General features: G+C 44.7%; 2 protein-coding genes across 2 annotated transcripts in view; one reads left to right on the forward strand and one right to left on the reverse strand.

Annotated features, from left to right (window-relative positions):
* Nucleotides 1–6,447, reverse strand: part of PIGB (phosphatidylinositol glycan anchor biosynthesis class B) — a 15,637-nt gene extending 9,190 nt beyond the window's left edge. The window contains exons 1-6 of the mRNA XM_019533534.1: nucleotides 6,213–6,447; nucleotides 4,274–4,409; nucleotides 3,871–3,988; nucleotides 2,499–2,603; nucleotides 2,143–2,273; nucleotides 750–890 (exon numbers count right to left, since the gene is read on the reverse strand). Coding sequence (XP_019389079.1) covers nucleotides 750–890; nucleotides 2,143–2,273; nucleotides 2,499–2,603; nucleotides 3,871–3,988; nucleotides 4,274–4,409; nucleotides 6,213–6,324 — 743 coding nt within the window. The 5' untranslated portion in view covers nucleotides 6,325–6,447. The remainder of the gene's footprint in view (nucleotides 1–749; nucleotides 891–2,142; nucleotides 2,274–2,498; nucleotides 2,604–3,870; nucleotides 3,989–4,273; nucleotides 4,410–6,212) is intronic.
* A 35-nt stretch (nucleotides 6,448–6,482) lies between these two features.
* Nucleotides 6,483–7,161, forward strand: PIGBOS1 (PIGB opposite strand 1). Its single transcript, XM_019533544.1, has 2 exons — nucleotides 6,483–6,596; nucleotides 6,747–7,161. The coding sequence occupies exon 2, from the start codon at nucleotides 6,827–6,829 to the stop codon at nucleotides 6,986–6,988; it is 162 nt and encodes a 53-aa protein (XP_019389089.1). The 5' UTR covers nucleotides 6,483–6,596; nucleotides 6,747–6,826; the 3' UTR covers nucleotides 6,989–7,161.
* Nucleotides 7,162–14,469: the final 7,308 nt, after the last annotated feature.

Here is a 14,469-nt window from a genome sequence, read left to right on the forward strand (position 1 = left end):
CACACACACACACACACTACTGTGCAGTGAGCAATTGAGAGTTAATTTGCTATTTGCATTTTCAGGTAGCAAATTTACTCATGATTAGACCCAATTACTGTGCAGTAAGTGTCACAGTCTACACATGCAGATGTTTAACTGCACAGTAACTGGTTCTAATCTAAAGTGAAGTGTCTTGTGTAGAGGTCAGTCTTTCATACAGAGTGGACGCCTCTACCTAGTCATAAACATCTCTAATAATTCACTGGCAACTAAGGTCTCTAGAACAGTCACTAGTGGGTTGGAGGTCCTCATATATTACCCTCATAAGGTTACCCAACATACCCTCCTATTCTTTTATACAGAAAGCAGGCCCTATTTCCATAGTGTTTTATTATTCCCTTTTCACAAATTATTCTAAGCAGGAGCTTTCTCTAGGTTCTTGCATTCTTATACTCGAGAAAAAATGTAAAGAGGGTAGATATACAAAGGGTCTACATCAGGGGTTCCCAACACTTATGTACCCAAGGGCACATTCAAATTCAAAAGAAAAAGTGAGCACCAATGTAACAGCATTTTTGTTAGAATAATGATTTTTGCTGATCATGAAAATGCGCGTGGTCACCTGAATAAAAACCCTGGGGGGCACTATGGCACCCACAGGCACTGCACTGAGAACCACTGGTCTACATTAATCTAATATTAATATAACATATCATAGGTAAATTATACATAGCTAATGTAGTTAATTGATTTCAGAAAATACCTACCCTACTGGAACAAAGTTATATAGGATGAGGTCTCCTTTCTTCTGTTCTTCCCAAAAATGCCAGAACACCAAAGGTATCCATGGTATAACAGCAGTTGGACGAATAATAAATGCAAGTGCTACCAAAGTTAAATATTTGCAACTAGAAAAAGGGAAAATTAATGACACCATGAAGAGCATTGTAGAGAGACTTCACTCATAATGACATCTTAATGTAGGATATACTGGGAGGGCATATAGCATTTTAATTAGTTTCTAGGCATGGACATAGGCAAGCACAGCAGCATGTGCACCAATAGACTTGAATTTAGGTGCAAACAGTTACTGACCTAACTAAACAAACATGCTGTAAACTAAACTATGATTTGACACCAGATCCTTTTCCACCTTTTAAGCAATCAAACAGCATCTAACTTAGTCTAAATGTGATCCTATTCTATCTTACTTTGATCCCCAAGTAGCCATTAATTTGTATGCCATTATTATGTCCCTTTCACTTAGCCTTACAATTAAAACACAAAAAGTGAGAGGAGGAAGATCCATCCTCCTTTTGCCTGATTTTTTTGATGGACTTGAGCCCAGTAGAATAGGATCACACTTAAACGCACAGATTCTGGAATAGGATCTGGTCCCAAGTCTGTAACAAGGAACCATATGTATTTTAAAGGAGTTCAGTTAATTTTTTTTTCTTTCTTTTTTTTAAATCTCCCAGCCCCATTTCTATAGTTGGGGGCCAGCACTGAGGGATTTTTTTTGTCGCAGCACCAGCTCTGTATGATTTTATATCCTGGCTTAAATTGATGCTTCCTACAGAACGAGGGTTTGAGCTGGGAACAAAGGAAGCACAATTTTATATTCCCACTATTCCGACCACCTCTAGGAGATAAGAGTAGCAGCAACAACACAGTCATCGTTCCATCCAGAAATCAAAACAGCTGCAGTTTCTTCACAAGCTCAGTGTTTTGGGCTGCTGTACTTAATGTTAGGTTTCTTTTGCCCCCTCATCTACCCTGTTTGTGTTTAATTGTAGACACCTCTATGTAGCAAAAAGGGTACTGAGGCAGCTTCCAATTTATCCATTTATCTTCATACATCAGGCAGTCTTGCCTTAAGACATAACTGGACTGGGTGGCTCTGCGGGGGACCTGTGCTGAAGGGTAAAGTTAAAGCTCAGCTTGAAAGATAAAGTAATGGTCAGTCTTTCATGCTATTAGAATGCACTTTGAGGTAAGCTTTATAAATGCAGAAAACTGCATTTTTGTAACAAAAACAAAGAGGATCAATAGGGGAAGGCTGGAAAAAAGTGTAATGATGCAGTATCATTTTAAAAGTTGTATCCATCTTGATCATCCTAAACCAAAGGTTACCAGTATTGTTAGTACAAAGTCTCTCACCTGCTTCCCATCTTTGAGCCTTCCAGTGGATAGTAGAAAAGAGCAAAGATGGTGAGAACAGTTTCCATGGTGTTTGTTAGAGTTCTGGTACAGCAGTACCATGTAAACCAAGAGCACAACTGGCAAAAATACTAAAAACAATTATCAGTAACAACTTATGTAGGAGAAAAAGAGATTAATACAGTATTTATATAGCTTTAAATAAAATCATTAGCACTTAATTCCCAAACTTGCAAAATATTCAGCAATATAACCAAGCCCTTTGACATATTTAAGCTCTGTTAAATGTTACATTATCTGTTAATAATATACTACGTCAGCATGCACAAGAAACATTTTTGAAGGTGGAGACTCACCACCCACTTTGCTGTTTCTGCATTTTCTCTGTATTTCACGAACGAGTATAGCTTTACATCGGCTAAGGCTGAAAGAAGTGCTTGGACAAGTCTAGGGACCCAAATCTACATTAGTAAAAAAAGGAGAAAATTTATTTTTGATTTTTATAAACAAGCCTCTATTAAATACCAAGGTTTAACCACAATATAGAAAAATAAATGCACTTATGAACTGTCACTACACTGAGGAAATGTGGGTATGGACAGATACTCATTTTAGCCACTTTAAAAGGAAAGGAAGAACTGTTCAGAAGTGCTCATCAGCTGTCACACTAACCCGGGGTGGGCAAAATGCGGCCCGTGGGCCAGATGAGGCCCATCAGCCCATTCTATCCAGCCCGTGGGGCCCCTAAAAATTTAGAAAATTAATATTTATCTGCCCCTGGCTGCCTGTCATGCAGCCCTCAAAGGCTTGCCAAAACTCAGTATGCGGCCCTCTGCCTGAAATAATTGCCTGCCCCTGCACTAACCCTTACCTCTTCATAATTCCCCTGTGGCACAAATGAGGTAAATCACCCTGAATGAAATAGGCTTAAAGTTGGAGTGGTTTTGCAACACTTCTGTCACTACAGAAACATATAGTGTAATAGTTGCATTATATAAGCTTATGTTGGTATCCTCTGATGTCAGTACAATCATTGCATCTGTCTGCACTCTAAAGATGCATGGCCTTTTCTTTACCTTTTTGTAAAGAGCACTTATTTTAAATATTTCAGCCCTACAGAAATATGAGTTCAAAGTTTCTATTAAAACTAAGTAAAAAAACCTGTTTGACATTAAACCTATTGTCTTAAGTTCTCGGAAGGGTATTCAGAATTTTCAGAATTGCTCAGCAGTGATGTAACTCATCTCCCATTAAAGTTGAAGGGAATTTTAATAATTGTAATGAGTGGAAAGCAGAGTTAGATCAATACTGAGCACTTCTGAGAAATGCCACCATCAAAATCTGCTGGTTGTTAACCAGTAGCTCATGGTCTTATGCAATTCAAAACTTACTTTGTTTGCAAGGACTTACTAAGCAAATAAGACTTTAACGCTGAACAATAAACTACAAGTGGCTGAGAGAAGCCAAGAATCATTACTTACAATTTTAATGGTCTGTCCTGCCTTTTAGAGTTCTATGAGTGGGCCCAAGAACCATGGTAGAGCACCACTAATTTCACTGAGGCTCTAATCCTGGGTACAGTGGTTTAATACACATAGATCCAACTGCCAGATCTGGGTATTTCTTTTCATATAGGCAGCAATCAAGAAATGTCTGACCTATAGCACACCATTTTGATAACATTAATTTTAAGTAACAGATGGGCTTTTTAGTTACTTAATTACTTACCAGTAGTTGAACCTCATCCTTTGCCAACAGCTGTAAAATTTTATACATGCCTGCAAAGAGTAGTGGGTACGAGTAACCTCGTAAGCCTTTTTCCCATTCCCAAGTCAGGTGGCCATAATTAGTAATATTAAGGATATATACCATAAATAAATGAAACAGAGTTTTCACACTTGAGCTTTGCTTGTTTTCAAGCTTTCACAATTTTAGGAAAAAACAAGATTTTATTTCATGGCTACTTTTAGTGATTCTACCAATGATCAGATTCATTTAATGTTGTCAGAGAGACTTGCAGCCAAACAGCCTGCCCACGCAAAGTTGGATTTAATTATGATAAAATTAAATAAAATGAACACATTTAATTCTAGAACAATGCCATTTATTTTAACTTCATCTCAAAGGATATTTGAAAACCATATGATGTGCAACTTCAAGCGACTGCCAGTATTCATCAGGAACAAAGCTTGTCTGGACTAGAATGCAGTTAAGTACTCGTATAGTTATGGTAAACAAGACCAAATAAATGTGTTCACCAATAAGATCTGAGAAAGCAAAACAATAGTTTTAAGAAAACTTTTATAGATGCTTCAGTAATTATACTGTACACCAATTACTATTTGAACAGAGGTATCTCTTCCAACTGACAGCTGTTAACTATCTAGTAGCCTGATCCTGGAAGCAAGACTAAAAAAAACCCTTAACTCATCAGATTTAATCCTCTGTCAATTTCTGTCATTTTCTTGTCCTTATTTGCAATTCGTACTTTAATGAGATTTTTCTTGGCATCTAGTTGGTTCTGTGTTGAACTCTTAATTAAAAAGAATGTTGTCCCACCATCTAGTAAAATGTGGTGTTTGAAGTACAAAAGAAGTTAAAACAATCTAGCAAAAACTTTGCAAAGACGAGTACCTTGGGTTATTAGCAGGTAGAAAACAATGTGAATTGACTGCTTTGGACTTGAGCTATTCTTCCCCCCAAACCTAAACTTTCATTCATTTGGGCGAATGGAGGGAGGGAGGGGATTGGGGGGAACTGGCCAGCATATTCTTCGGAATCGGTTTTCTATTTTTCAAAAGTCTCTACCCTTCAAACAAACGAAGATGAATAGACTAAGAGTCCTTTCTAGCTTTGATTCAGTAGTTGAAGGTAATGGCTGCATTGGCATCAGCCCATTTTGCAATCTGAGAAAGTAGTTCTGAGAGATGTAAATACCCCTAACTGGTTGTGGTGAAGGCAGATGTTCAATTATGGTAATGTGAATTTAAATTATTTTTTCAGTTTATAAAAATAGTGAGAAAGGGAAGATGACAGCTGAAGAATCAAATATGTTACTGTGCCCAAGATGTAGCACTCATGTTCTTTAGATCCCACTTTTATGGGTACAGTGAGCAGCATCCCTCCTCAGCATTGAAATCAGTCACACTTTCAGGGACTGATGCTGAATATGGTATACAAGTTCCCCTTTTTGGCAGGGGCTGCTGCTTGCCCTTTTCTCTGCCAGAGGCCAAGCAGAGGACAGTGCACCTGTCACACTTGCTTTCAAGCTTCTCTTTGCAAATGTGAGTGTTAGAAACATTTTAAGTGCTAGAATCTAGTGTCAGCACATGAACCGTGGCTTGGGCCTATGCCAGTACCACTTATGGCTCAGGCCCAGCAATGGGCCATGTCCATGGGATATCCCGTGCCTTAAGAAGATGAAGTCTAGCAGAGGGTCTGTGGTCTACTCACCACTAGTGATGCCTCACCTGAAGTACTGGGTTCAGTTTTGGGTCCCAGACTTCAAAAAGGTGTACAGATTGCAGGGAGTCTACCACAGCAGCAAAAAATGATTAGGAGCCTGGGAAGCCAGATTTGTGATAGACTGAAAGACCTACTGCTGTTTAGGTGGGAGAAAAGATGGAGGGGGATTGGTAACTCTTCAAATACCTGAAGGACCATTATAGAGAGGATGCAGATGGGCTTTTCTGTGTAGCTGTTGGGCCAGGACTGGGAACAACAGACTTCAACTACAGCAGAGGGAATTCAGATTGGATTAGGAAAAATATCTGACTCTGAGGGTCATCAGCCCTGGCACGGGCTGCCCAGAGGGGCAAGGGCGTCTCCCTCCCGGAAGTTTTCAGGAGCAGGTGGAGCAGACAGGCCGCTGGCCTGGGTGACCCTGCTGCGGTACCTTCCAGCCCCCTTGCCTACCATCGCCTACTGGCGGCAGCTCTGGTCTGCCCGTACTACGGCTTAGCGCGTAGCCCTGCGCTCGCAGCCCGGCGGACTGGGACAGCCCCGGCCGAGCCCCCGCCCCAGGCTGGAGATGGCGCCAGGAGGCGGCTCGGTCCCAGGATGTCCCTCACCTGCGCCCCGGGCGCCGCCGCTCGCCCCGGCGGAGCTGTACAGCACCGACTTCCTCTTGCGAAGCCGCACAGCGCCGGCGACCCCGGCCCGGCCGCGGGCCTCCGCCTGCATCACGCCCGCCTCCGCTGGGCGGCGCCGACCGGGAGATCTGGCGTGGGGCAGGCAAGTGCGCGGGCAACGGGCCTGCGGCGGCGGCTTCCGGATAAGGAAGCGACGTTCTTCCGGCTTGTCTGGGCGGTCCTGTCTCTATGGTCGCCGCGGCAGGGAGAGGCTGCGCTCGTTTACCAGCAGTAGCTGCAAGCTGGCCGGTGCTTTCCCGCTCCGCCATGTGCCCAAGCACAGGCCTCTTCCAGTCCAGGTCCAGGTCGAAGTCTAAGTATTTGGTAAGGCGCAGACCTCTCCCCGCCTCCGCCCACCTCTGCGGGTGAAGCGCAAACTGCGCGTTGTCCCTGGTGGAGTCGGGATCCCCTTTAGCCGCTGGCAAAAGCATAACGCACGAGCTGGGGTGTGACGGCCGTTTTCGTTGTCTGCAGATCCGGGAGCGCCGCGGGGGCGTGCAGACCAGTTGGCATTTCTTTGACGAGGGGCCTAGCACTTTTCCCTGGTGGTGAATATGTTTGGTAGACTGACCTTTACTCAGAAAATCCTGGGGATGGTCCTTGGCGTTGCTGGAGGCGTCTACATCTATAAGCCAATCTTTGATCAGTTCAGAAGAGAACAGAAACAAATTAAGGAAGAATTGGAAGTGCCACAAGATGCAGCAAAGGAAGACTAGTGAGACTTGTGCGGAGCTGCTGTGCTGTGCTGACTTGGGCACTGTATGTTTATGCCTTAATGTGATAAAAAGTGCAGTTTATCGTTCAAAATCAAACTTGTTTGTATTGGTAAAGAATAAATAATGGCAAAAGTAGGCCTTGTAAATGAAATATTTATTAAATTTATGTAAACGTATAGGGTGGATTTGGTTGAAATCGAATCAGTTTAAATCACTGATCAGGAAGTCTCGATTTAATCATTGCTTTCTACAGAAAGTGCATTCTTGTTGTTTGATGTCTTTTATTCATTTAACTTCTAGGAACTTTGCACTTTTAGAGAGGTAAGGTCTAGCTACAGCATGTGTGCATAAACCTGCAGGGAGACAATAGGGCTGATGGGTGGGTAATCCATGGAGATGTTTTAGTTCAAAAGTGCACTGCTGCCGTTTTCTGTGCTGACGGTGCATTTCACCACCTATACACTACATGTGACACAGCGCAGTGTGCGTCAGCTTGCATGTGGAGCAGACTTGATTAATTGAGTCTACTTCAACCCACCAGCTCTGCAGTGCATCACAGGATGAAAAGGTATGTGTATATATATGCCTGAGGATGTTATCTCTGGAGAGGACAAACTCTCTCTGTGCCTAAAGAACAGTGTTTATGTCCAAAAGCTTGCAAAGAACTTTCCCAACTATTTAGTTGATCTAATAAAAGATATCACATCTACCAAAAGAAACTTGTCTGCCTATGATTTCTAGGTCACCCAATGGATCCTGGAGCCTCTTGAAGTTGATCCTGGGGGGGCTGAGCGCAAACAGGCAGTCGTGAGCACCACGCCCCCAGCCCAACAGGTCAGTTTGTGGGGGAGGGAAGGGGCAGAGGCCCAGGCGGCACGTGCAGCAGGGCTGGAGGCACAAAGCCCAGCCTGCAACGGCAGCTGCCTCTGCCGCACACAGATCAGAGGGGCAGATGCCACCCCCCTCCCCAAACATGGGGCAGCGCCAACGGCTACAGCAGCTCTGAGGTAGGGAATGAGGCAGGGGCAGGCCCTGCCCAGCCAGTGCAGGGAGTGGGGTGGAGCCGCAAGTGGCTCGTCCAGGGGGCACAGTACAGGGGCGTGCAACCCTGGATCTGCCGGCAGGCTGGTGTGGGCTGTGGCTGGGGCCACACCAGCTCTTCCTGCCCAGGCTGCGGTGGTGCTGGGAGTGAGATCGGGCAGCGGGGGTGGGTATAGTCCTTCATCTGCTGCTCCTGGCGTTACCCACCCCAAGTGTGGGCCAGGCCCAGTGAGAACAGCTCGGTGCAGCCTGCCCCCCTGCCCCTCTATGAGGACTTGAGGGCTGGGGTGTGGCGTGCAGCTGCTGGCTGGAAGGCTGCACTGGGCTGTTCTTGCTGGGCCTGGCCCACACTTGTGCTTGGAGGGACAGCCCCAGCACTGGGAGAAGTGGTTGGGGGGGCTTTGCTCCCAGCACTGCTGCCACTGCAGTCCAGCCTGCAGCCAGCGCTGTTCCACCGGCAGATCTAGGGACTGCCCCACGAGATAAGTCACTTGTGACTCTGTCCCCTGCACTGTGCGGGCTGTGCAGGGCCTGCCCCTGCTCCATTCCCTACCTCCCCACTGATGGGGGGAGGTGGGGGGCAGATAGAGGCCCCAGCGGTGAGGGAGGTAGTAGGGCTAGGGCTGCCTCATTCCCCACCACAGCCCTTTCCTCTGCCCGCTCCCCTCCCCTTAGACTTGCCTGTGGGGCTGGAGGGAGTGTGTGGCAGGGTAGATCTTTGGTTCCTTTTAAGTTTGAAAGTGATCTCTGACTTAAAGGTTGGAGACCACTGCTCTAGAATCACAAAATCCACACTTTGAGAACTGAAATTGAGCATCACAGAGATACTTAATGGGATCTTTTAGACTGAGCACTGAGTCCCATGCGATAGAGTGGTTTTCTTTAATCTTTACAAATCTATAGAGGAGCCTCGGAAACGCTATAAGATTGGAGTCCTAATATAGTCCATGGCCTGTCGCGACCTATTTATAAAACTTCTCAAAAGGTTACATAAACATGTTGTCTCAAATAGTATATAACTAGAAGTTATAATCCCTATTCCATGATGATATCTTTAAGCTTTAACATATCTTAAATTAAAACTATATATGTTTTTTAAAGCATCGTAAAAAATCAATATGATTAAATAAAAACATCTGATTTAAATAAAAAATATTTTTTTTATTTAAAAAAACCCATTAATTTTATCTACCCTGTAAACATGTAGAATTTTCTTAACTTTCTAGTATGCTGGCCCCAACTTATAAAGGCACCTGTGTTTCGAAAAATGTTCATTTTTCTTTTATAGTTTCATCTGTTCTGCAATTGGTAGAAACTGGATTCATTTTAGCCCTTCAATGGCAGTTTTGCCAGGTTGGAGGCATGGAAGCACATACACTTGTATCAGATACTAGATTAATCAACTTTTAAAGTCCAAGACCTTATTAAAAGTGTTAGATCAAATCTAATCTTAAGGAAGAATAAAATCAAGAGTGCCACGCTACCCTTACTACTGTATCCAGGTTTGAATTTGATTCCCCTTCCATGGCTTCTTATAGATTCTTAAATTACAGATATATTTATGTCTGTCAGTCTGCTTTTTATATCAGTCCTATGAGGAATTGAAAGCATAATTGTACAACTTCCTCTGCTTTTAATAGCCTTTACCATTTTACAATATATAATTAGAAAAATGGAAATCAGACAAAAAAAAAAAAGAGGCTGTTGGTGCATTGCCTAAGCATTGCCTAATGGTGAACTGGAAAAGCCAGGAACTGTAGAGTTCTGTGGTATCAGGTGTGACAGACTCAAATTGTGGCTTTGGGCAAGCTGGCTCTCCTCTCTGCATCTCACTTGAGCTGTTAGAAAAGTGGTGCTATCATAAGTGCTGATATGAAAAGCATTTTGAAGATAAAAATTTTCAGGTGTTAATCTTTCTCCCTCTGCCCGTGCAGGTTTTGCTTTACTGTTTCTTTGTGCCATGTCTGATTCTAAAATAGAGTCTATTATGAGAATCATGCAGAATAATAGACTGTTTGAAGGGTAGATCATTCTTTGGAAACCATTTCAGCAAAGTTTTAGGAAATATAGTGTTAACCTTAGTATATCTTGGTTTGAAGAACTTTTATCTTGATGAACAAAATTATTAATAACTTTCTTTTCCTAGGGGTTTTTTTAAGGACAGGAAGGAAATGGCAGCTGGAAGCACTAAATGGTTCAGTGGCAGCTGAGAGGCCATGAGAGAATATTAAGGATTAGAATAGAAATGGCAGGTGAGGAGGCTAGTTGTCAAGTAGCTGGGGAGAATTGCTGCTGACATGATGAGAATTGCAGACAAAGGAAGTAATTTCCGCCAGTTATAAGAGGCTGTTGAATAAGATGGTAGTTAGCATGCCTATGCCAATTGTGAGATCAACTGTTGGGAGATGGGTGAAGGTTCCTAGATATGTTATAGTAATGTAAAACAATATGTGTTGATAGGAAAAATTAATGAGTCAAAAAGACTGAATTAGTCTAACAAAAAGGTTACTGATAAACTCAAGGACTGTTGTAATAAGATAATGCCGGTAACCATGAGAAACAAAATGAGAAACTAATAAAATGTGTTCAAAATTAGAAAACAAGACCTTTTAACAATAATAAGGGGGACATCCTTTGTGGGGTTTTTTCCTGTTTCTAAGAGTGGAAAAATATATGAAACAAAATGGGGGAAGCTACCAGTCCTCTCTGTCCCAGAGAATCTATCCTTTTTTGGTAAGTCTAGACAAGTACCTTCCCGAGCCCCTGACGACGGGCAATCAAGCTCAGCTGTGCATAATGCTCTCTCCCTGTCTTCAGTTTCCTTCGTCTGAAGGAATGTCATCCCCATTGTTTGGTTTTCTCTTACCCTGCTTTTCTCATGCTTAATTAAGCACTTCTCTCAAGGATTTTTACAAAAGAAAGTTAAGTATTATGATTCCCTATTTGACGAATGCAGTTAAGTGGGGCACAGAGTGGTGAAGTATTTCTGCCAACTTCATGTGACCGGTTGCCTGACTCCCAGGAGCCCAGAGCTGGGTGGCCTTCCAAAGTCATTCTTTGTGCAGGTGCTGCCTGTTTTTAGGTGGTAGGACAACATGAGGAAACACAAAAGGTGGGCTGCGCTTGGGAAATGCTCTGTTGAACAACGGAAGAGTTAAAGGAAAGTTCAACCCCACCGATTTGTTTAAAGGTGAATTACCGGGAGAGGGCAGCACTGATTCCTAATGTTGGCTGCGGCCAACATGAACTAGGGCAACAAGTGATGCCTGCCCATCAAAGCCTGATGCACCTCTCTGTAATAAGAACTAGGAGCATATGATCTCCTTTACATGCACGCACACGTGTGTATGTATATGTGCGCGTGTATAGAATAACAAGTGGGAAGAAAAGGATGCCCATGTGTCTACAGTGGTTAACACAGTAAATGCGAGTGCAAATCCTGGTTGGCGGAGATGGGCTCCCCAGGGCCCCGCACCCGGTCCTCATCTAGGTGAAGGCTACTCTCGTGCTGCTGCGGTCTAGCTCCTTATGAAGTCGCTTTAGTGACTGCGCCTCCCTCGGGAAGTAAACGTTTCCTCTTAGACTCGGCTCCCTGGCCGTAACCTTTGAGACCCCAAAGAGAGGCGGGTTTGGGAGGACCGCTCGGAGCGGATTTCTTCCACCTCGCTTTCCCCGAGCAACGAGTGTCCCGCAGCCGCCGGGGGCCGGGCCGAGCCGAGCACAGCGCGCCGCTGCCCCCTTGCCGCGCTGCGCGGCCCGGGCGGTGTCGGGCCTCCAGGAAGGCGGGAGAGCGGATCGCTGAGGGCACAGCTCGGGGCGGCTGGTGCCGTAGCACCGAGCCGAGCTCCACCGGGACGGGCCGGGGAAGAGCCGCGCCCGCCCTGCCCCGGCCCCACGGGAAGTGATGTTGCGGGGGCGGAAAGCGGCGCGCACTTGCTGCCCAAAAAAGGGCCGGGGCCGGGACTCGCTGCTGGTCGCGGCCGGGGAGAGTAGGAGCTACCGCCCGCTGAGGGGCTGCTTCGGCTGCGGGGAGGAGGCGAGACAACCTCGGGAGCAGCACGCGGCGCCTCAGCGCCCGGCCGCGCCGGCTCTGCCAGCGTGGGCCCGCCAGGTGCCAGGTAGGGCTCGCTCCCGCGCCTTCCCCGCGGCAGGGTCGTCCCCTGGGGCCGGGGCTGCGCGTCCCCGCCCCGAGCAGCGCCCAGGTGTTTCCGCGCTCAAGGGAAGGGCCCGAGACCTGGATCCTGCGGTCACTCGTGCCTCCCCTTTCGGGCCGAGTCCCGCTCTCCAGATGGGACTCTCCCTCGCAGCAGCTCTCGAGCTTACCTCTTCCCAGCGCGAAGGCCTTGGCTACCCGCAGCGGTAAAGCAAACCTCCTTGCTCATGTAACAAAACGAAAGGCCTTTAAAGTGGGTTGGTGACTGATGAGAGAGCAACGGAAAACGTATATCCACAAGTCTCATCCACTGTCTTTGATACGAGTTAGACAATCATGGAAGACGATTGTCCTCGCCTGCAAGGGACTGCCAAAGTTATCCACAGTCTATCTAGCTCCTAATAGCATGAAGTATCAGCATCATTATGCTAGCATGATGCAGGGGTCTGTCCACCCTGATTTGCCATGCAGCTTCTTAGTGTCAACAACAACTTTAATCGTGTTAGATCTGAGGAAGCGTCTAAAACAGCTTTTCCCTTCCGTCTGCCTAAGAAATCTTATCTCAAATTTCTGCACTAATAGATTAGTAACAATCTTGATTTTTATGTACACTGTAAATATGGAGGATGTGTCGTCTTTTTCAGAAACATTAAGCTTTAATTGCAGTTTTGAGCTGCACCACTGAGCATTTTTGAGCATTCCAATTTGTGTGACTGCACAGATACGCAGCCTTTCTTTCTATCGATTACTGTTCGGATATTATGATGAAAGAAGACCTCGCTGACTATTTGGTGTTCACGGTTTGGTCAAATGTTATTAGGGGAGGGTAATTATACATCTAGATTTTCAGGCTGTCAGATTGTACAAAACCACAATGCCATGGGTTAATATTACAACAAGAATAGCTTCTTAACTCGGTATCATCTTGCATGGGTTGACTGAATTAGCAGATCTAGTCCATTTTTTAAATTTAACTTAATATCCTGTTTCTTGCACGCATTTTCATTTGCGATCATTCCTCACAATCACTTCTCAAAGCTTTCTTAAAGCACTCTGCTATTGTTTCAAGTCTGTTTCAGCTTGTTTGTTTGTAGTAGAAAAAGCAAATGGCAATATTAGGATAGAGTTCATAATGCTCAAAGGATGTCTTAAAAGTATCATAGAAAGCAATAACAGGCTACTTCAGCAGTCCGTGGTATCTTGCCAAAGATTCCAGTTTGTTTTCCTTCAGAGTCCATAAAGCGGTTCTGGTGATACTTGCTGTAACTTATAATTTATCATTTTTACAATTTATTAATTTCATATTGCAGAAGAGACTTATTAAGACCAGACTTCTAGCCTGGGAAAGCTTCTGTTTTAATTATGTTCTGCTCTCCCTTAAGATCATCTTTGCCAGTCTTGGAAGCATGTAGGCAAAAATGTGCTTGTTCGTTCCCTTAGACTCTCATTTTCTTTTCTTTCCAAGACTATGCTTAAGTTAAAGTGGTTTTTAAATTAATTTATGCTTATAGAAGCATATATTGTTGGTAACAATCAGTGACTTCTGTAGACTTTACTTTTGGAGACCAACTCTCTTGCTGCCAGGTGTTCAATGTCCTGGCCCAGTGACCATTAAGGACCTTGTCTCTCTCCGTAGATTCCCATGCTCACATACACAGATGGTTGGAAAGAGCAATATACGTTTCATAAGCAACAAAATTCTAGTAAGTAAGTGCATGGAAAATTGCACTGGACATCACACAGGAGTTTAAGTGCCTCTGCTTGTTCCCTGTTACTTCAAAGGGAAATGGAGGCATCTATTAAGTAGGTGCCTCTAAAAAAACAAACAAACAACCCCATCCCCCCTGCAAAAGCTAAGATTGTTAGGTTTTTGACTTCAAAGAAATGTCAAAAGAAAATCATAGTTAAATATACTGTGCTATAATAAAGTCACCACTGAATTCAGCTTTTTGCTTATGCAGACTTGCAAAGATTTGAAATTAGAGGTGCACCGATACATTGGTCCGATATTAGATTGGCACTGATATAAAGAAAATTGATCATATTGGAAATTGGCCTGATGTGGCCAATAATTTGGCTGATAAATGCCTGTGCGAGCACACAGCTGCAGTGCTCCTCGCTGTCTACATGGTCCACAGCCCAGCAGCTTGGAGAGCTGCATGCAGATGGTAAGTGTGGTGTGGTGGAAGGAGAGGGGGGAGAGAAGGGGCATGGGGGGGACCCCCGTGGTGAGGGAGGAGTGGGGCTGGGGCAAGTGCTACCTGGGCGGGGCAGGATGGAGCCGTGG

This window comes from Crocodylus porosus, unplaced genomic scaffold, assembly GCF_001723895.1.
Source record: "Crocodylus porosus isolate Cpor-Errol unplaced genomic scaffold, CroPor_comp1, whole genome shotgun sequence".
Classification (NCBI taxonomy): domain Eukaryota; kingdom Metazoa; phylum Chordata; order Crocodylia; family Crocodylidae; genus Crocodylus; species Crocodylus porosus.